The sequence below is a fragment of the Castor canadensis genome, chromosome 6 (assembly GCF_047511655.1).
Source record: "Castor canadensis chromosome 6, mCasCan1.hap1v2, whole genome shotgun sequence".
NCBI lineage: Eukaryota > Metazoa > Chordata > Mammalia > Rodentia > Castoridae > Castor > Castor canadensis.
In genome coordinates, this window is record NC_133391.1 from 7,372,882 (window position 1) to 7,395,929 (window position 23,048).

The 23,048-nt window shown below is 49.4% G+C and overlaps 1 protein-coding gene across 1 annotated transcript; it reads left to right on the plus strand.

Moving 5' to 3' along the window:
• The first annotated feature begins 1,803 nt into the window (after positions 1-1,803).
• Muc3a (mucin 3A, cell surface associated) lies at positions 1,804-22,693 on the plus strand. The gene is made up of 12 exons (XM_074075644.1): positions 1,804-2,047; positions 3,459-15,953; positions 16,061-16,249; positions 18,190-18,305; positions 18,418-18,476; positions 19,280-19,437; positions 19,847-19,912; positions 20,151-20,313; positions 20,761-20,940; positions 21,032-21,123; positions 21,363-21,415; positions 21,585-22,693. Exons 1-12 carry the CDS (start codon positions 1,987-1,989, stop codon positions 21,624-21,626), a joined length of 13,674 nt encoding a protein of 4,557 aa, XP_073931745.1. The 5' UTR covers positions 1,804-1,986; the 3' UTR covers positions 21,627-22,693.
• The last annotated feature ends 355 nt before the right edge of the window (positions 22,694-23,048 follow it).

Here is a 23,048-nt window from a genome sequence, read left to right on the forward strand (position 1 = left end):
AGGGCCCAGAGGAGCCTGGCTGGGGTTTGGTCAAGGCAAGTGTGTGATGTAGTTTTCCAATACTATAACAAATACCTCAGATAATTAATTTAGTATTTGTTTTGGAACACAGTTTTGGAGGTTTCAGTCCCTTATTGGTTGGCCCCATTACTTTCAGATCTGGGCCAAGGCAGAAACATGCCAGGAACACATGACAGAGGAAGCTGCTTACCTCATGTTGAAAGAGAGAGGAGGAAGAGACTATAGTCCCACTGCCTCCTCTGAGGTTACGTCCCTAATGATTCAAACACTTCCCACGAGGACCCACCTCATAAGTTTTCACTATCTCCTAGCAGCACCATGGACTGGGACCAAGGCTTTGTTCCATGGACCTTTGGGGGACATGTATCCAAACCATGACAGTGAGAATGTGTCAAAATGTTAGTCCTATATATAGGACTAACGTTCTCCATCATTCCTAGCCCTAGTTCCTGTGCTTCTCAGAGCTAACCTTACCAGGTAGGTGAGTCTTTTTCCACATTGTGAGTGCACTTACATATAGACACATGAATGCATGTATGTATCTGCAGGAACTACATGTCTGTGGGTTTCAACAAAACTACACATACTGCTTTTACTTAACTAGAAATCCTGCCTCCATGATGATAGTTTTTTGGTGGGACTTGGGTTTGAACTCAGGGCTTTACCCTTGCAAAACAGGCACTCTACTGCTTGAGCCACACCTCCAGTCCATTTTGCTCTGCTGATTTTGGAGATGGGGTCTCAAGAACTGTTTGCCTTGGCTGATCTCAAACTGTGATCCTGCTGATCTCAGCCTCAAAGTAGCTAAGAGTACAGGTGTGAGTCACAAGTGCCCAGCCAAATGATACTTTTTTTGGGTTCTTTTCTTCTCTTTCTTTTGTTACAGTAATACTTTTCTTTCTTATTTGAGCATGATATTCCATGTGTGGCTATTCCATAGTCTTCTTGTTTTTTATTTTTGCAGTGCTGAGGGTCAAACCCCGGGCCTCAAGCATGCTCTACCACTGAGCTATATACCACCATTCTCCAAGGTCTTGCTGGATTGCAGTAATACAGTTTGGGTTGTTTCCAATTTCCAGTGGAATTACAATTGATGGATAGCAAAAAACAAAATGAAACAAAACAAAACACCATATTCATGAGTGTTTCCTTGATGTACTTCTTGAACACAGAGAAGTAGGGGTGGTGGGATTGCTGCATTCAAAAATTAACAGATGGGCTGGGCATCAAATTGCCATTTTACAGCAACCCAACCCATTTCCACTCCCACTGGCTGGGTAGGAGCAATTATTCTTTACACCATTGTTGAAGCTAGTTAGACTCAAACTTCCTAATAACTGCTAAGTGGCTACATCAAAATTGTACCTGCATTTTTGTTGGGCTGTCTGTATTTCCTCTTATAGGATCTAGCCCACCTCTGCAGATATTAAAAAGACTTCTGATTGCATTCTGTGTTATGACTGAGGCTTTGTCTGGCTATGGAGTAACAACCTCAGGGTCCTGCTGATGTTGGGATGGGGAGAAGGACAGAAGGGACACGAAGAGGAACAAGTTCCCATGCTCCCCTCTACAGCAAGTGAGTTTGAAACTAAAAGGAAGCTTCAAGAGTGGGGGCTCCAGACTCCAGAGATCAAGGCCTTGGCCAAGTGTCTCCTTCATGGGGGCCGGGGGAGGAAGGGGAGTGGTGTCCTTGGAAAGAGTGGCTTCTTGGGCCAAGCAGGCTGGGGGTGGGACAGCTAACATAACTTAGTTCTTCTCTCCTCTCTTCTGGCAGAGCTGAGGTGCCAGAGAAGGGAGGAGAAAGGGAGGCTGGGCAGTGCAAAGGTGAAAGTGCTCAGCCTTCACGCCCAGCAGGCCAGGTGTTCCAGCCGAGCACTGCTGTGCATGCCTGGCTGAGTTTCTGCTGCTGCTCTGTCCGGCTCCTGCTCTACCTCAGCCCCTCTGCCTGCACTGTCCACCAGGCCCATGCTGCTGCCCTGGCTCCTCGGTCTCCTCTGGATGCCCAGGGCCTCACCAGGAGCCACAGGTGAGGAGGAGGTTTGGGGAGAGGGCTGGAGGGCCTCCTGATGGCCCAGGGCATAGGTAGGGAGGTTGACTCTGAGGCTTATGGAGTGAGGAGCTGCTCTCTTGAGCTTTGGCTGCAGAGGTGGAATGAGGGGAGGAGAAGAGAAGCTGCCTTAGGTACGGTTCCTCCTAACCCAGGACTGAGCAGCCTCCAGAGTTCCAGCCCTTGCATCTGAATCCCAAGGGTGGGAGAATGTCCTCTTCCTGGAACAATGCTCTTCCTGTTTGGATTTTATTTTCTGCTCCCCGCCCCACCACTGCTGCTGCTGCTCCTCTGTTTCCTCCCAGCCTTCCAGACTAGATTCCCTTGCCTTGTACTGCCACCTGTGCTCTTTCTGACTCCCTCCTGACTACCATTTTTCCCTGAATCTCTTCCCTCCCCCCGTATCTTTTCTCTCCAATTTGCCCCCTCATGCTCTCAGGACCCCTGTTTTGGTCACAGTTCACTTTGCTTTATCCAAAGGATGGTTCAGGGTTAGAGCACCCTGGATTCAATACCCAATCCCCCAAAACTAAAACAAGAAAAAACATGGTAACCTCATGAGACCACTCAGTGTGGGACCCACACCCCCAAGGAGCTCTGCATTCCTGTGAGCACTTAGCGCAAGAATCCTCATAATCCCTTAACCTTACCCCCTGACACCTCACCAGCTAGCTGAGAAGTCAGACCTCAGCTCTCAGAAAGGAGTCTCACTGGGTCCCAGAGGCTAAAGCTGAGTGGGTAGGTGGTGAGGGTACTTCATGCTTGCTCTAGCTTCAGTTTCTTGTTTTCTCCATATCTCACCCACAGTGTTGTGTGATCTCTGGTCCTTAGTATTACCATCTGCAAAATGGGTTGGCCACATCTAAAGAATGAAGAGGTTCATATTTGTAAACTAATCCACTGGTCAAAACAAAGCTTCTATATAAATAAGTAAAATGTTTATTTTTATGATCAATGCTCACTGCTACACCTTAAGGTCTCCAGAACTTATGCCTTCCTACTGAGGTATCTCTTTCTGGACATTTCCTTCTCTGCCCTGTTCCTCTGCATCTATGAGTAATTCTTTCTTCACATTCCTTAATCTCAGCAGAGTCTGAACTGCAGTCTCTCCCCACTTTGGGGTTGTCTCTGCAGAAATAGGGGAACTCTTTGACCCTTATTTCCTGGTTTCCTTGTTGTGGCACATCTCAGCCAGAGATGGTCTTCCCTTTCTCGAAGGGAATTGGCCCAGGTGCGGGGGGGGGGTCTCCTAGTTTGGGGAGAATAGCAGGGGCTGGTCAAAAAATGGAGGCAGAGAGCCAGAGGGGTAGGAGGATTCCAGGCAGCAGGTGGAGGAGCGGAAGGAGCAGGGGAATTTACCAGTGGATTCCTCTGTTCTTTTGCAATACAGGGACTCCATCCATCACTGCATCCACCTCTCATGTGCTCTTCCCCAGGGCAGAAGCAACCCACGCCAATGCTGCTCTCAGTAATGCCCTACGCTCCAAAGATGCCACTCTGTGGCCACTCAGTCCTCACCCACCCCCTTCTGGCAACAGGGAAAACACACTCATGACTCCCATCACATCCACTCATTTTAAAACCATGTCTGAAACATTGCTCAAATCTTCAATCAATTCCAACACCACCACAATCCCAATGTCCAAGTTTGTCATCAAGATTGAAACCACTCCCCCTACTATCTTTGTCTACATGCCTACCACTAATTGCATATATCCCACCACCAGTCTTATAGTCACCACCACCTATCCCCTCACCACCTGTGTGACAGTGACCCATGTGCCTCTCACCAGCTCTTATACCACCACTCCCAAGACAGACAAGCCAGGGACAACCATCACCAGTTCTTTTCCTTTTACCACTATCAAGAAAGTGACCTCAGCCATGACTGCATCTACCACTATCACCACTATAGGTTCCACTTCTATAAGAATGGTCCCATCTTCTTCCTCTGACTTAAACACAGATGTTACCCTCGATCTTCTGAGCTCTTCTACAACAGGGACCACAGAAAGGGCCCCATCAGGTGTCCCTACAAAAACATCTCTGGTTTCAGGAATTCCCTCTATCTCTTTAACTATCCCTTCTCTAATTCCTACAGAAACCTTAGTGACAGTAACGGATAACAATGCACCACTCACCACTACAAATAGCTTGACTACACTGACTACTATTACAACACCAGCTCCTACAATCAGCAGCACACTTCAAACAGAAACTGACACCTCCTATTTCCTCAGCTCCACTAATGGATCACTGACACCTGTTGCTTCTGTTTCTATGGAAGCAACCACTAATCCAGTGACAATGACCATGACCTCTGGGAAAACAAAGCAAACTGTGATGCATGATGCTTCCAGAGGAACTCTCAGCATGGAAATAATAACTTCTTTCCCAAACACCAGTACAGTAACTGCTTCAACATCCAACCTTGCCGCTTCAATGACCATCAACACCATAACGCCATCAACTGTGCTTCTCTCTTCCACACCTTATGATGTCTACTCCACATTCAGTGCACCCACAACTGGAATGAACACAGGTCCCACCACCTCAGGTAACATGGAGACATCTAAAACCTCAATCACATCTTCACAAAGTACAGGCTTCCCCACACTCACAGTCCCAGCTCACACCATATCATATGTGGGAAACACTGCCACGAGGACAAATACCACCTCAACATACACAGCTTCAATGAAGTCACCAACCCACACCAATATTACCCCCTTGTCCCCCAATAACCAGAACACAGAAATGACACCATTTCTCAACACAACTGACACCACTATCTTGAATATGACTGCCACTCTCCAAAACCCTGGAAACATGCCCACAAGTCTTCTTGCTACAGGCATGCCAGTCACATCTACGTACTCCTCGACCATGTCTGCCTTCAGTACCACACAGACAGAAAGTGTGCCCTCAGCTCCAACCATTCCGCATACACTCCACACAACTGCTCAATATACCCCAACACCCACCACCATCAACCTACTCACAACAGCCGGCACTATACAATCGCCTTCTACTACTGTAGCCATGACTAGAACAGATGAGACAACATCTACCACCCCTTCTGCCACATTCACTGAAGAAACTGCACTAATTCCTACCTCAGTCCTTCCCACAGAATCTCCCATGACAGAAATTACAGACACTTCCCCAACTGTATCTTCAGTCCTCCCCACAGAGGCACTGACCTCTGAGACATCCAGCACCTTGCCTGCCACAACCACCAATGTGCTCACATCACCCACAAGTAGGATTCTGTCTTCTAAGGCTATAACAAGTATACAACCGGTCACCACTACCGCTGCACACATAAACATATTATCTACCTTGGTGACCCCATTACAAAATACTGATTTCAGGTCTACAGCCACATCTCAGGTTCCCTCTCTCAGTTCTCTCATGTCTGATATCACCTCTTCCACTTACACCACAGACACCCAGACAATTGGCATCGCTCTCACATCCACCCAGTCCTCTCAGCCCACCTCAGAAACAGCCAAAAATGCAACCACAAACTTTGTCACCGCAGCCAACTTATCAACCTCACAGAGTGCTACCAACTACACAACATCAAAAAGAAATTCCATGGAAACCACATTCTCAAATGCCAAGTCCTCACCACCCAGGGCAACTAATATCTTTGAAACATTGTCATCCAAAGCTCCATCTTCACGTATTACAGGGATTCCCTCCAACACAGTCATAGAACTCACCACATCGTTGGGCAGCATTTCTCCATTTGCCACATTGACAGACATCACCTCAACCCACACAGATTCCAGTATGGCACCAACCCATCCCAATACCATTTCTTCTTCCTCCACCGAGAACACCGAAACAACACCACTTCTCAGCACAGCTCACAACACTGCCCCCAGTATGACAGGTTTTCTTCCAAATACTGGAAATATCCCGACAAGTTCCCTTGCTGCAAGCATTCCGGTCACATCTGCATCCTCGTCATCCACATCTGCCTTCAGTACCGGGACCACACAGTCAGAAACTGTGCCCTCAGCTCCAACCATTTCACATACACTGCACACAACTGCTCAATACAGCCCAACACCCACTACCACCAACATACTCACAAGAACCACCTCTACAGAACCTCCTTCTACTGCTGTAACCACGACTGAAACAGAGGAGACCCCTTCCCCTACCCCTTCTGCCACGTCCACTGGAGCAACCACACTGACTCCTACCTCAGTCCTTCCCACAGAATCTCACCTGACAGATGTTACAGCCACCTCCCCCATCCCTTCTTCATTCACCCTTTTAGGCACACTGTCTTCTGGGGCATCCAGCTCCTCTCCTCCCATGTCTACCAGTGTGTGGTCATCAGCCACAAGTAGAATTCCAACATCTACAACTGGCCCTAGCACAGAACCAGTCACCGTAGCCACCACAGATACATACCCATCATCTGCATTGGTTACCATGCTCCCTACTGATGTCACGTCTTCAGTGACACCTCTGGTCTCCTCCCCAGGTTCTACTACTCTCACTGCCACTCACACCACATCAGATACCACCTCTGCCACTCCCACCAGAGACACACTGAGTACTACCAGCTCTCTGATACCCACCTCAGACACAGCCAAGACAGCTGTCACAGACTGGGTCACCACAGCCACCCTGCTCTCCTCCCACAGCCCTTCAAGCTTCACAACTTCACGCAGTTACCCTACTGGTGCTACATCAACAACTGCCACCTCCTCATCTCCCACAACCTCTGGTAGACAGGAGACAACCACATCCATAACCCCACCTTCACATAGTGCAGGCATCCCCACCATCACAGCCACACGTCTCCCCATCTCATCTGAAGGCAGCACAGTTCCATCAGCCACAGTGACAGACATGGCCTCAACCCACACAGCTTCTAGTATGTCAGCAACCCATGCCAACGTCATACCTTCTTCCCCCAATGTCCAGAGCACAGGAATAGCACCACTTGTCACCATCTCCCATGCCACCATGCCTAGTATGCCAGCTACTCTCACAAGTACTGGAGACACCCCATTAACTCCCCTTGCTACAAGCATTCCAGTCACATCTGCGTTCTCCTCATCTATGTCAGACGGCAGTACTGGGACAGCACAGTCAGAAAGCATGTCCTCAGCTTCAACCATCCACACGACTGTTCAGTACACCCCAACACCCACCACCACCACCTTCCTCACAACCACCACTTCTACAGAACCACCTTCTACTACTGCAGCTGTGACTGGAACAGATGTGATGACCTCTGACATCCCTGCTGCCACATTCACTGGAGCAACCACACTGACTCCTACCTCAGTCTTTCCTACACAATCTCTCGTGACAGAGATTACAGCCACTTCCCCAATCGCATCTTCAGTCCTTGCTACAGAGGCACTGACCTCTGAGATGTCCAGCTCCTCTTCTCCCACCGTGTGGTCATCACCCACAAGTAGGATTCCAACTTCTTCACCTGGCCCTAGCACAGAACCAGTCACCGTAGCCACCACAGATACATACCCATCATCTGCATTGGTTACCATGCTCCCTACTGATGTCACATCTTCAGTGACACCTCAGGTCACCTCCCCAGGTTCTATTACTCTCACTGCCACTCACACCACATCAGATATCACCTCTGCCACTCCCGCCAGAGACACACTGAGCACTGTAATTTCTCTGACATCCACCTGGCCCCCCTCAGAAACAGCCAAGACATCTATCACACACTTGCCCACCACAGCCACTCTGACCCCCTCTCACAGCCTTTCAAGCCTCACAACTTCAAGCAGCTATTCTACTGCTGCTACATCAAAGACTACAAGCTTCTCATCTCCCACAATCACTGGTAGCCAGGAGACACTCACATCCATAACCCCATCTTCCTCTAGTACAGACAATTCCTCCATCACAGTCACAGAACTCACCACATCTTTGGGCAGCATTTCTCCATTTGCCACATTGACAGACATCACCTCAACCCACACAGATTCCAGTATGGCACCAACCCATCCCAATACCATTTCTTCTTCCTCCACTGAGAACACCGAAACAACACCACTTCTCAGCACAGCTCACAACACTGCCCCCAGTATGACAGGTTTTCTTCCAAATACTGGAAATATCCCGACAAGTTCCCTTGCTGCAAGCATTCCGGTCACATCTGCATCCTCGTCATCCACATCTGCCTTCAGTACCGGGACCACACAGTCAGAAACTGTGCCCTCAGCTCCAACCATTTCACATACACTGCACACAACTGCTCAATACAGCCCAACACCCACTACCACCAACATACTCACAAGAACCACCTCTACAGAACCTCCTTCTACTGCTGTAACCACGACTGAAACAGAGGAGACCCCTTCCCCTACCCCTTCTGCCACGTCCACTGGAGCAACCACACTGACTCCTACCTCAGTCCTTCCCACAGAATCTCACCTGACAGATGTTACAGCCACCTCCCCCATCCCTTCTTCATTCACCCTTTTAGGCACACTGTCTTCTGGGGCATCCAGCTCCTCTCCTCCCATGTCTACCAGTGTGTGGTCATCAGCCACAAGTAGAATTCCAACATCTACAACTGGCCCTAGCACAGAACCAGTCACCGTAGCCACCACAGATACATACCCATCATCTGCATTGGTTACCATGCTCCCTACTGATGTCACGTCTTCAGTGACACCTCTGGTCTCCTCCCCAGGTTCTACTACTCTCACTGCCACTCACACCACATCAGATACCACCTCTGCCACTCCCACCAGAGACACACTGAGTACTACCAGCTCTCTGATACCCACCTCAGACACAGCCAAGACAGCTGTCACAGACTGGGTCACCACAGCCACCCTGCTCTCCTCCCACAGCCCTTCAAGCTTCAAAACTTCACGCAGTTACCCTACTGGTGCTACATCAACAACTGCCACCTCCTCATCTCTCACAACCTCTGGTAGACAGGAGACAACCACATCCATAACCCCACCTTCACATAGTGCAGGCATCCCCACCATCACAGCCACACGTCTCCCCATCTCATCTGAAGGCAGCACAGTTCCATCAGCCACAGTGACAGACATGGCCTCAACCCACACAGCTTCTAGTATGTCAGCAACCCATGCCAACGTCATACCTTCTTCCCCCAATGTCCAGAGCACAGGAACAGCACCACTTGTCACCATCTCCCATGCCACCATGCCTAGTATGCCAGCTACTCTCACAAGTACTGGAGACACCCCATTAACTCCCCTTGCTACAAGCATTCCAGTCACATCTGCATTCTCCTCATCTATGTCAGACGGCAGTACTGGGACAGCACAGTCAGAAAGCATGTCCTCAGCTTCAACCATCCACACGACTGTTCAGTACACCCCAACACCCACCACCACCACCTTCCTCACAACCACCACTTCTACAGAACCACCTTCTACTACTGCAGCTGTGACTGGAACAGATGTGATGACCTCTGACATCCCTGCTGCCACATTCACTGGAGCAACCACACTGACTCCTACCTCAGTCTTTCCTACACAATCTCTCGTGACAGAGATTACAGCCACTTCCCCAATCGCATCTTCAGTCCTTGCTACAGAGGCACTGACCTCTGAGATGTCCAGCTCCTCTTCTCCCACCGTGTGGTCATCACCCACAAGTAGGATTCCAACTTCTTCACCTGGCCCTAGCACAGAACCAGTCACCGTAGCCACCACAGATACATACCCATCATCTGCATTGGTTACCATGCTCCCTACTGATGTCACATCTTCAGTGACACCTCAGGTCACCTCCCCAGGTTCTACTACTCTCACTGCCACTCACACCACATCAGATATCACCTCTGCCACTCCCGCCAGAGACACACTGAGCACTGTAATTTCTCTGACATCCACCTGGCCCCCCTCAGAAACAGCCAAGACATCTATCACACACTTGCCCACCACAGCCACTCTGACCCCCTCTCACAGCCTTTCAAGCCTCACAACTTCAAGCAGCTTTTATACTGCTGCTACATCAAAGGCTACAAGCTTCTCATCTCCCACAATCACTGGTAGCCAGGAGACACTCACATCCATAACCCCATCTTCCTCTAGTACAGACAATTCCTCCATCACAGTCACAGAACTCACCACATCTTTGGGCAGCATTTCTCCATTTGCCACATTGACAGACATCACCTCAACCCACACAGATTCCAGTATGGCACCAACCCATCCCAATACCATTTCTTCTTCCTCCACCGAGAACACCGAAACAACACCACTTCTCAGCACAGCTCACAACACTGCCCCCAGTATGACAGGTTTTCTTCCAAATACTGGAAATATCCCGACAAGTTCCCTTGCTGCAAGCATTCCGGTCACATCTGCATCCTCGTCATCCACATCTGCCTTCAGTACCGGGACCACACAGTCAGAAACTGTGCCCTCAGCTCCAACCATTTCACATACACTGCACACAACTGCTCAATACAGCCCAACACCCACTACCACCAACATACTCACAAGAACCACCTCTACAGAACCTCCTTCTACTGCTGTAACCACGACTGAAACAGAGGAGACCCCTTCCCCTACCCCTTCTGCCACGTCCACTGGAGCAACCACACTGACTCCTACCTCAGTCCTTCCCACAGAATCTCACCTGACAGATGTTACAGCCACCTCCCCCATCCCTTCTTCATTCACCCTTTTAGGCACACTGTCTTCTGGGGCATCCAGCTCCTCTCCTCCCATGTCTACCAGTGTGTGGTCATCAGCCACAAGTAGAATTCCAACATCTACAACTGGCCCTAGCACAGAACCAGTCACCGTAGCCACCACAGATACATACCCATCATCTGCATTGGTTACCATGCTCCCTACTGATGTCACGTCTTCAGTGACACCTCTGGTCTCCTCCCCAGGTTCTACTACTCTCACTGCCACTCACACCACATCAGATACCACCTCTGCCACTCCCACCAGAGACACACTGAGTACTACCAGCTCTCTGATACCCACCTCAGACACAGCCAAGACAGCTGTCACAGACTGGGTCACCACAGCCACCCTGCTCTCCTCCCACAGCCCTTCAAGCTTCACAACTTCACGCAGTTACCCTACTGGTGCTACATCAACAACTGCCACCTCCTCATCTCTCACAACCTCTGGTAGACAGGAGACAACCACATCCATAACCCCACCTTCACATAGTGCAGGCATCCCCACCATCACAGCCACACGTCTCCCCATCTCATCTGAAGGCAGCACAGTTCCATCAGCCACAGTGACAGACATGGCCTCAACCCACACAGCTTCTAGTATGTCAGCAACCCATGCCAACGTCATACCTTCTTCCCCCAATGTCCAGAGCACAGGAATAGCACCACTTGTCACCATCTCCCATGCCACCATGCCTAGTATGCCAGCTACTCTCACAAGTACTGGAGACACCCCATTAACTCCCCTTGCTACAAGCATTTCAGTCACATCTGCGTTCTCCTCATCTATGTCAGACGGCAGTACTGGGACAGCACAGTCAGAAAGCATGTCCTCAGCTTCAACCATCCACACGACTGTTCAGTACACCCCAACACCCACCACCACCACCTTCCTCACAACCACCACTTCTACAGAACCACCTTCTACTACTGCAGCTGTGACTGGAACAGATGTGATGACCTCTGACATCCCTGCTGCCACATTCACTGGAGCAACCACACTGACTCCTACCTCAGTCTTTCCTACACAATCTCTCGTGACAGAGATTACAGCCACTTCCCCAATCGCATCTTCAGTCCTTGCTACAGAGGCACTGACCTCTGAGATGTCCAGCTCCTCTTCTCCCACCGTGTGGTCATCACCCACAAGTAGGATTCCAACTTCTTCACCTGGCCCTAGCACAGAACCAGTCACCGTAGCCACCACAGATACATACCCATCATCTGCATTGGTTACCATGCTCCCTACTGATGTCACATCTTCAGTGACACCTCAGGTCACCTCCCCAGGTTCTATTACTCTCACTGCCACTCACACCACATCAGATATCACCTCTGCCACTCCCGCCAGAGACACACTGAGCACTGTAATTTCTCTGACATCCACCTGGCCCCCCTCAGAAACAGCCAAGACATCTATCACACACTTGCCCACCACAGCCACTCTGACCCCCTCTCACAGCCTTTCAAGCCTCACAACTTCAAGCAGCTTTTATACTGCTGCTACATCAAAGGCTACAAGCTTCTCATCTCCCACAATCACTGGTAGCCAGGAGACACTCACATCCATAACCCCATCTTCCTCTAGTACAGACAATTCCTCCATCACAGTCACAGAACTCACCACATCTTTGGGCAGCATTTCTCCATTTGCCACATTGACAGACATCACCTCAACCCACACAGATTCCAGTATGGCACCAACCCATCCCAATACCATTTCTTCTTCCTCCACTGAGAACACCGAAACAACACCACTTCTCAGCACAGCTCTCAACACTGCCCCCAGTATGACAGGTTTTCTTCCAAATACTGGAAATATCCCGACAAGTTCCCTTGCTGCAAGCATTCCGGTCACATCTGCATCCTCGTCATCCACATCTGCCTTCAGTACCGGGACCACACAGTCAGAAACTGTGCCCTCAGCTCCAACCATTTCACATACACTGCACACAACTGCTCAATACAGCCCAACACCCACTACCACCAACATACTCACAAGAACCACCTCTACAGAACCTCCTTCTACTGCTGTAACCACGACTGAAACAGAGGAGACCCCTTCCCCTACCCCTTCTGCCACGTCCACTGGAGCAACCACACTGACTCCTACCTCAGTCCTTCCCACAGAATCTCACCTGACAGATGTTACAGCCACCTCCCCCATCCCTTCTTCATTCACCCTTTTAGGCACACTGTCTTCTGGGGCATCCAGCTCCTCTCCTCCCATGTCTACCAGTGTGTGGTCATCAGCCACAAGTAGAATTCCAACATCTACAACTGGCCCTAGCACAGAACCAGTCACCGTAGCCACCACAGATACATACCCATCATCTGCATTGGTTACCATGCTCCCTACTGATGTCACGTCTTCAGTGACACCTCTGGTCTCCTCCCCAGGTTCTACTACTCTCACTGCCACTCACACCACATCAGATACCACCTCTGCCACTCCCACCAGAGACACACTGAGTACTACCAGCTCTCTGATACCCACCTCAGACACAGCCAAGACAGCTGTCACAGACTGGGTCACCACAGCCACCCTGCTCTCCTCCCACAGCCCTTCAAGCTTCACAACTTCACGCAGTTACCCTACTGGTGCTACATCAACAACTGCCACCTCCTCATCTCTCACAACCTCTGGTAGACAGGAGACAACCACATCCATAACCCCACCTTCACATAGTGCAGGCATCCCCACCATCACAGCCACACGTCTCCCCATCTCATCTGAAGGCAGCACAGTTCCATCAGCCACAGTGACAGACATGGCCTCAACCCACACAGCTTCTAGTATGTCAGCAACCCATGCCAACGTCATACCTTCTTCCCCCAATGTCCAGAGCACAGGAATAGCACCACTTGTCACCATCTCCCATGCCACCATGCCTAGTATGCCAGCTACTCTCACAAGTACTGGAGACACCCCATTAACTCCCCTTGCTACAAGCATTCCAGTCACATCTGCGTTCTCCTCATCTATGTCAGACGGCAGTACTGGGACAGCACAGTCAGAAAGCATGTCCTCAGCTTCAACCATCCACACGACTGTTCAGTACACCCCAACACCCACCACCACCTTCCTCACAACCACTACTTCTACAGAACCACCTTCTACTACTGCATCTGTGACTGGAACAGATGTGATGACCTCTGACATCCCTGCTGCCACATTCACTGGAGCAACCACACTGACTCCTACCTCAGTCTTTCCTACACAAAATCTCGAGACAGAGATTACAGCCACTTCCCCAATCGCATCTTCAGTCCTTGCTACAGAGGCACTGACCTCTGAGACGTCCAGCTCCTCTCGTGACACCACCTCCAGTCTGTTGATATCACCCACAAATAGCATTTTGTCTTCTAATCTTGTCCCCAGCACTCAAGCAGTCACCAGTGGCACGACACAGATGATTGCATTAACTTCTCTGGTGACAACATTACCAAGTACTTATGCCCACTCTACAGCTACATCTCATCTCCCTTCCCATGGTTTTTCTGCTAATACAGTTGCCCTTTCCTCATCCAGTACCACTGCTGCTATCGACACCACAGACACGCTGCCCATTGTCTCTTCTGTCATTTCCACATGGCCCTATCTACCCACCTCAGAAACAGCCAGCCCTGGTACCACACACTTGACTACAGCCACCCTGACCCCCTCTCTTATCCCTAACAGCTTCACAACATCAAACAGCTACTCTACTGAGACCATGTACCCCACTGCCACCTCCTCACCTTTCATTACCTCTGGTGTCTTGGATACATCCATTTCCATGACACCATCCGCATCTAATACAGACATCCCCACCGTCATAGTCACAGCTCTCCATCTCTCATCTGCAGGGAACACTGTTCCACTGGCCACAACAACAGATATCACCTCAACTCATATGGCTTCTAGTGTGTCAGCACCCCATACCAACATAATCTCCTCTTCCCACAATGTCCAGAACACAGGAACAAACTCTCTTGTCACTATATCCCATCCCACTACTCCCAGTCTGATAACTACTTTTGCAGGTACTGGAAGCACCCCCGTAAGTTCCCCTGTTAGTAGTATTGCACTTACACCTGCCACCTCATTCTCAATGTCTACTCCAGTATTGACTTCTGACCCTGGCACTCAAAATTTGTTCACTACTGGAATCACTGATTCTTCACCCTCATCTCTTCAAACTGTCACTTTACCACCACAATTCAGTTCTATCATGTTGACATCCCATGCCCTTAGTGCTAGTTCCATTCTGTCCACTCCTAAAACCTCTGTTTCTACCCCCACTTTGCTAACCTCACTTACTCCTTCAAGTGGGTCCAGCCCAGAACCATTCACTAGAGTTAGTACATCTACAAATGCAATGATTACTTCTTTTGGTACCTTTATCTCTTCTTCAACATCAACAGTAATAATGTCTTGTTTATCTTCCACCAGTACCAATCCAGTTCTCACCAGTATCACCAACTCTTCTCCTACCTCCTCCAATATATTGAGTACAGAAAATATTGGCTCTTCTTCTGTCACAGCCTTTCCTCCTTTCTCTTCATCTACAACTACCAGAACTTCTCAAACTGTCTCCTTGCCAACCACAACTCTTACTGAAATTACCCCCTTTTCTTATATTTCTCTTCCTTCCACTACACTCTGTCCAGAAACTATAACCATTACAATAGTCCCTACTTCTCCCACTATTCCATGTGTTGAAATCGATCCCAGTACTGAAGTTACATCTACTCCCACCATCCCTTTCTCAGTCTTTCCCTTTACTACCGAAATGGTCAGTGCTTCTAGTTCCGGAATAGGAACTATCCTCCCTACGTATATGGACACTTCTACTTTAATGACTACAGAAACTGAGCCCACCAACTTCATAACTGATGGTCGTAGTTCTACTGGCATGAGGACCACAATCATGAATACAATTTTGACAAGCACCCAAATGCCCACCGTTGAGACCTGGCTGAGTACCATCTCTGTAAACACCCCAAGTATGCCTTCCTCCCCTGGTTTCCCACTTACTTTCAAACCAAGTATCAGCCTTCCAACTGCCATGACTTCAAGCAAGTTGACACATGCAATCACACCCATCACCAGGACTCCAAAGACACCAGCGGCCACCACCCTTACTTCGTCAAGGACAACTTCAACCACTTCTCAGATGACTACACAGTCAAGATTGACTACCACCCCAGGTTAGACCTACTGTCTTTCTTTTTATCTTCTCTTCCTTCCCTGCTAAATTCCTATGTTACCAAGGTCAGGTCCTAGTTGATCTTCTCTTTTTTTCTGGGCTTCCCAGGAACTTGTGAAAATGGTGGTACCTGGACACAGGGGCAGTGTATTTGCCTCTCGGGTTTCTCTGGGGACCGATGTCAGCAGCAGAATATCAATTGCCAGAATGAGGGTACATGGGATGGCTTCAAGTGCATATGCCCCAACACCTTCTATGGTTCCTTCTGTGAGTTTCCTGTGGAAGAGCTAGAACTAGGTGAGTTACTAGAGCCATATGCTTTGCACTTCTTCCTACAGGTGTCTGTGAGTGTCCTGGAGGCACCATGTACCATCCTTATAGTCCTTCCATCCCTGACTTTGCTCCCATGCCCTGTGTGGTCTCTAGGCCTCCTCTTCATCTTTACCTCCAAGTGGCAGCTGGCTTCAGATTCCCTCATGGGTCTCCTCTTTGTCTGGGATGCTTGTGTCCAATGGCTGCTATGCATAAGCCTCGCAGCTGAAACAACACAAATTGCGATTTTACAATTCTGTGGATTAGAAGTGTGTGTATATGAGTCTCATTGGGCTGAAATCCGGGTGTCACTAGAGTTGTATTCTTTCCTAAAGGCTCTGGGAAAGAATCTGTTTCTTTGTCACTTTGTCTTCTGGAGTCTTCCACACCCGTGTCAAGGTCCCTCCCACAAGGCCAAGTGCATCTCTCTTCTCTCTTGCCTTTCTCCCTTAGTAATCTTCCTCTGATTGACTCTGATGTCTTCTGTTTCCCTCTTCCACTGTTAAGGACCTTTGTTGTTATATTGGGCCTACTTGGATAGTCCATGTTAATTTTCCAATATTAAGGTCAGCTGATAAGCAAGATAATTTAATTTTAAAAATGCTATAATAACTTTTATTTGCATATATTAAATTGTACATAGTAAGGCATTTGATTATGACATTTCCGTATATGCATATAATGTACTTTGATCATATTTACTCTGTGTTACTCTTTCTTATCCCCTCCCTCCTCACCTTTTCTCTTTTCCTTTCCACCTCCATCATATTCCCCTTTTACTTTAATGATCTTGAATGTTTTGTTTCTCTCTAACCTCCACAAATGAGAGAAACATAGATACTTGTTTTGGGGGACTGGCTTATTTAACTTAACATGATGATCTCCAGTTCCACCCATTTTCCAGCAAACAACATAATTTCATTCTTCTTAATGGCTGAGTAAAACTCCATTGTGTATATATACCACATTTTCTTTATACATTCAATTGGTGATGGGAACTTAAGCTGATTCCATAATTTGGCTATTGTGAATAGTGCTGTGATAAACATAGGTACATAGGATTCTCTATAGTAAGCTGACTTTGATTCTATCAGGTATACACTCAGAAGTGGTATGGTTGGACCATATGGGAGTTCTATTTTTAATTTTTTGAGTAACCTTTATATTGATTCCTTCCTATCAGCAGTGAGTAAGAATTCGTTTTCCCCTGAATCCTTGTCAGCATTTTGTTTATTGTGGTACTGGGGTTTGAACTCAGGATCTCATGCTTGCTAGGCAGATTCTCTACCACTTGAGTGACGCCAACAGCCCTGTTTTGTGTTAAGTATTTTCAAGATAGGGTCTCTTGAACTATTTGCCAGGGGCTGGTTTTGAACCATGATCCTCCTGATCTCTGCCTCCTGAGCAGCTACGATTTACAGGTGTGAGACACTGGTACCTGGCTTGCTTTTGTTTTCTTGGTGATAGCCATTCTGACTGGGGTGAAGTAGAATTTCAATGTAATTTTGATTTGCATTTCCCTGATGGTTAAAGATGTCAAACATTTTTTCATGTATTTATTGGAGTAATATAATTTTATCTGTACCCTAACACAGATTATTTGCAATCAATTTTATACTTCCATGTAATATAACATTCACAGGTTGTGTTTTGGGATTAAGGCAGAAATATCTTTGTGGGCTATCATTTTGCTTGCCACAGGAACAGATAAAGGAGGGACCACAAGCTATCTGCTAGGCATCCTGACTTCTTTCTTTCACCTCTGGAGAACTCATCCCAGAATTACTTCCTTTCTCTGGCTGCTTTCGTCCTCAGGGGAGGTGGAGAGGAGCAGAGGGAAGAGCCTATGAGTGAGACGGTGGTAGAGGAAGTGATGGCAGATTGGGCCAGATGGGGAAGTGACCAGAATGGTATGCTTTGTGCAGACACAGTGGATGCTGAAGTGAGCATGGAGGTGTCTGTTGACCAGGAATTCTCTCCAGACCTCAATGACAACACTTCCAAGGCCTACAGGGATTTCAACAACAACTTCCAGAATCAGGTGAGGGGAGAAGGCAAGGGAACATGTCCTCTGCTGGACCTGGGCTTGGGTCCCGGAGTGGCCTTGGGCCCAGCAGGTTCAGACATGAGCCCAGGGATCCTTGGTGTTTCAGATACGGAAGATTTACCAGAATGTCCAAGGGTTCCAGGGTGTGAAGATTCTGTCCCTGAGGTAGGAGACCCTTTTGGGGATATAGAAGCTGTGTAGGATGGAGGAAAATGGTGCAAAGAAAGGCTAGAGAATCCAACCCTTGCCTTTGGAGCCATCAGAGAGGGGTGGAGGGAGTGTGCAAGGGAATTGCCCAAGGGGATTTTCATGATCATTTTCTGGGGTCATTTCTTTAAATACTTTACTATTATTATTTTGTGGTACTGGAGATTGAACCCAAGTCCACACACACACACACACACACACACACACACACACACACACACACATGCTAGGCAAGTGCTATACCACTTGAGCCACGCCCCCCGGCCCTCTGAGGTTATTTCTGTGCAGGAGGGTGTCACCCCTCCTCTTTAGCAGGCTAGAAGGAGAGATATCTCATAGGACATGCAGGGAGGTGTTATCAGGGCTTGATCTCTCTTTGGTTGGCAGAGAGAGAAGGAGAGGAGAGAGAGTGAAAAAGGGAGGAAAAAGGGAGGGGAAGACCAAGGGAGGTAGGAAAAGGGGGAAGGGAGAGGGAGAGAGAGAGAGAGAGAGAGAGCGAGAGAGAGATAGAGAAGAGCTAGGAGAGCTTGGTTTGTGATGGCTTGATAAAGAGAATGTCATCCATTCCTTTTACCACCTTCCCAGGCTGAGCAAGTTAGGGAAGCTGGCAGCCCCTTCAGAAAAGTATGCATGTGGCCTTCCAACCTAAGACCTCTGCCCACTTTCCCTTCCCATGCACTTGTTCTTGGTCCTGGAGGTGCGCCTCCAAGGACCTGTGTGCTCCAGACCTGGGCACCCTCTAAAGCTTCCAGCCCCCTTAGGAATGGCAGCATTGTGGTAGACTATCTGGTCCTGCTGAAGCTGCCCTTCAGCCTCCAACTGGAAAGCGAATATGAGAAGGTGAAGATGTCTCTGAAGGAGGAGCTCCAGAATGCCAGCCAGGGCGGGAACAGCTGCCAAAGTGGCCAAAGTGACCAAAGTGAGTGGAGTCTGGAGGGAGGGGACAGGGTCAGAGCCACCTCCCTAACTTACTCCAGCTCATTCTGCGTGGCGCTTTGGGGCTGAAGGTCCTGCCATGTGATACCTCCTGCAGTCTGGGAGAAGGAACACAGTCCATGTCCAACTGGGTCAGGGTGGGGGTAGGGAGGGTTTTACCAGGAGCTGGGTGCTGGGGAAGAGGCTCACTGCCAGCTATTTTCAGTCTTTCCATGATGGCTGGAGACACCTAATTTTTCAGGGGGAGGAGGGAGGTCACAATGCTCTTCCCTGTGGCTCATTCACGCTCCTGGAATAATGAGAGAGTTTTCCTTACCTCTCCCCATACCTGCACGGCCCCCATTCCACCTGTTCCTGTGTCTGCCGCCACCCCTACCACCCCGCCCCCACAGCCCTGTGTTTTAAGCCTAACTCCATCAAGGTGAACAACAACACCAGAACGGAGCTGACACCGATAGGTGAGTATGGGGCAAAGGGTTTAGTGGCCTCAGGTGCCACCAGGGACATCTGCCCATTGAAGTTCCCTGGGGAAAAGGGGAGCCTTTGAGAAAGCAAGTGATGTAGCCCAGCGCTGTCCTGCCCCCACGACACCACCCTTGGAAATGTCCTCTGGATGCGTTTTCGGTCTCTATAAACAGGCCCCTGAGTAGAATGAATGGGGTTCTTGTTTCTGTTACTCCCTCCTCTACCGCCCAGCCATCTGTCGCCAAGCTGTTGCCAAGGGCTATGAGGAATTCTATTTCCCCTTGGTGGAGAAGAACCGGCTGCGCTGCGTCACCAATTGCACATCGGGTTTGGACAGTGCCATCGACTGTCACCAGGGTCAGTGCTTCCTGGACAAGAGCGGTCCTGAATGCCGGTGAGGTTCCCGCCCACGTGCGAGAAGCCCCGCCCACTGCCCCCACTAATAGGCCACGCCCACTCACCGGCCCACCCACTAATCCAGGGGATCCCCAACTGAGGCCCACCTACCACATCCCACCGCCCATGTGCCGCACCCTTGAGGTCTGTCCACTTGTGTTTTATTTTCTTCATTTTTAAAAATTTCATGTTTACTTTTTATTGTATTATTATTGTACTGGGAATACATTACGATATTTACAAAAGTTCTTACAATGTATCATAGTTGAATCCTCTCGTCTTAAGGGGGAACACCATCCACCTGCCCACTGTTTCCTCCAGAGGCCCCGCCCCCGCACCACTCCAGCTCCTGAGGCCCTGTCCACTCGCCCCAGGGTGGACTCCTCTACCTGAGGTCCTGCCCTTTTGCCTGTGACCTGTCTGAAACCCTGTGACCTCTCCCCAGTTGCTTCTCTACGGACACGCACTGGTTCTCTGGCCCACGCTGCGAGGTCTCAATCCAGTGGAGAGCGCTGGTTGGTGGCCTGGTGGGGGCAACCGCGCTGCTGCTGCTGCTGCTGGGGGCGCTGAGCATCTGGGTGGTGTGCTGTCGTAGGAAGGACAAGGACCGCCAGCCTCAAAGCTGGTGAGTGCACTGGGGATTGGGAGGGCAATGAGAACTGTATAGGACATCCAACCCGGGCAGTCCTGCCTGACTGAGTGAGGTCACCACCTAGGTCCTGGACCAAGGACAAAAAATGGTTTGAAATCTGGGATGAGGACACCGTAGGGACTTTTACCAAACTGGGCTTCGAGGATGACAGAACAGGTAAGTCTCCTGGGGAAGAAGGTAGTGGTTTCCCAGGGTACTACTGTGGCCTGGGTAGGACCTCCCTAGCTCAAGATAGACGTGCGTCTCCTGCCAGCACGGCCTATTCCTGCACAGGTCACTGCCTAGTAGAACAATCACTAGGTGCCCCGCCTCCCTTTTCCTCTCCACCCCATTTCCCTCTTTTCCTCTCACCCCTGGCTGGTCCACCCCTCCCCTCCTCTTTTCTCTTTCTCTAGTAAAGGATGAAAACTTTTATGTGAACTTGGAGAGCGTGGACACCAACGTGAGGGTAAGCACGCAAAGGAGGGATGCCCAGGAACTCTCCCAGTTCCAGTGCCAAATTCTTCCCTGTCACCAGGGCAAGGGGCTGGGTAGGACTAGGAGGCAGTGACCTCATTTGGCCAGCCCCAGCAGGCAGCTCCCCGTTCTCACTCCTTTCACTGTACGCTCTGTGACAGATGCACACGAAGAGACCTGAGATGGCTTCATCCCAGCACTGAGTCCTTCAGGGCCTCCTCTCCACCCCTCCACCCTGCCCAGGACAGCAGAGGAAGTCTCTGTGCAATGCGTCCATGTCAAGAGATGGCTCCAGATGGACACAGACTTGTGGTGTCCTTGGGCAAAATGAAATTGTTTCTTTGCCCTCCATCCTGGTCTCAAGTTGGACCTACCTGGAGCTCCAGTTCACTCCCAGTGTCTTTCACTATGGGATCCAGGGCAAGTAAGCCCTTTCTCTCACCTGCGAAATGGGTGTTATATACTCATCTTGATACCTCTCACAGTTACCACATGTGTTTGGTCAATTTCCTGTCCCAATCCACTATCCTGTCCCAGCTCTCATGTTTACAGTGCCTTTCTCAAATTCTGTGATCCTCATCTCCTCCACCTGGTCTCAGGCTTTGGTTCCCATTTTCCTGTTTGCATCCTCTTACTATCCTAATGCTGTCTGTCCCTCACCTTGAACTTGTAGCCTGTCCTATCTTCTACCCTTTCCTATAACTCCTTGCTGTGTCCCCTGCTCTCATTCCATAAATTACCTCCCCTTCTGAGTCAACTCCTTAAATCGATCCCTTCCCCAGCCCTATATCTCCCCCAGTTTCTGAATTCCACCTTCTCTTCCCCATCCTGGTACCCTCAGTTTTGAATCCTTACCTCCCCCATTCCAGTGCTCAACTTTAAATCCTACCTCCTCTCCAAACCTCTGTCCCTAGATAGGTACAGATACCCTCCTTGTCTTAGGGTTCCCCACCTCATGCTCCCCAGGCCTGATTCCCTGGGTCCCCATTGGCAGGGATGGGGCATGAGCTTCTTCAGTTTCCCACAGATGAAGGGAAGTGAAGCTCCCTTCTCATTCCTATAATCCTCTCTCCCCTGTCTTCCCACGTCTTCCTTGCTACCTCTTTCTCATCCTCTCCTGCTTCTCCCTCCACCCCTTCTTGGCATCACCCCATCCCAATCTTCAGTAAACCTCTGGGCTCAAACCTCCTTTGCTAGGAAGATCAGGCTTGGGGATGGGAAGTTGCCAAGTCTCCAGCTACCGTGTGGACACAATATAGCATTTATTATAAAAGAAACTGCTCTATGTCTTTCTCCTATCCTCATACAATGGCCTCCAGCTGGATGGAGACCCAGGACTTTCATAGAGATGTAGGTAAGAGGACTGGGGGAGCATTCCTGTCTCCCAGAGAGGAAAGAGGGCATCTCTCAGACTGCATCTAGAGCTGGGAGGACCTATTTAGTTAGCTAGTGGGTGGGGATAGGCAAGTCTCTCCATCAATAGTGGCAAGGTGTCCCTTGGTTTTTATCTGTACCCTTCCTCCTTTGACCTTGAGGATTTGGAAGGAATTGACATTTGGTGATGGGTGTGGGCACCCTGAGTTTTCTGCCTTTTGCACAGATGTATAAAATTGGACCCCAAAGAC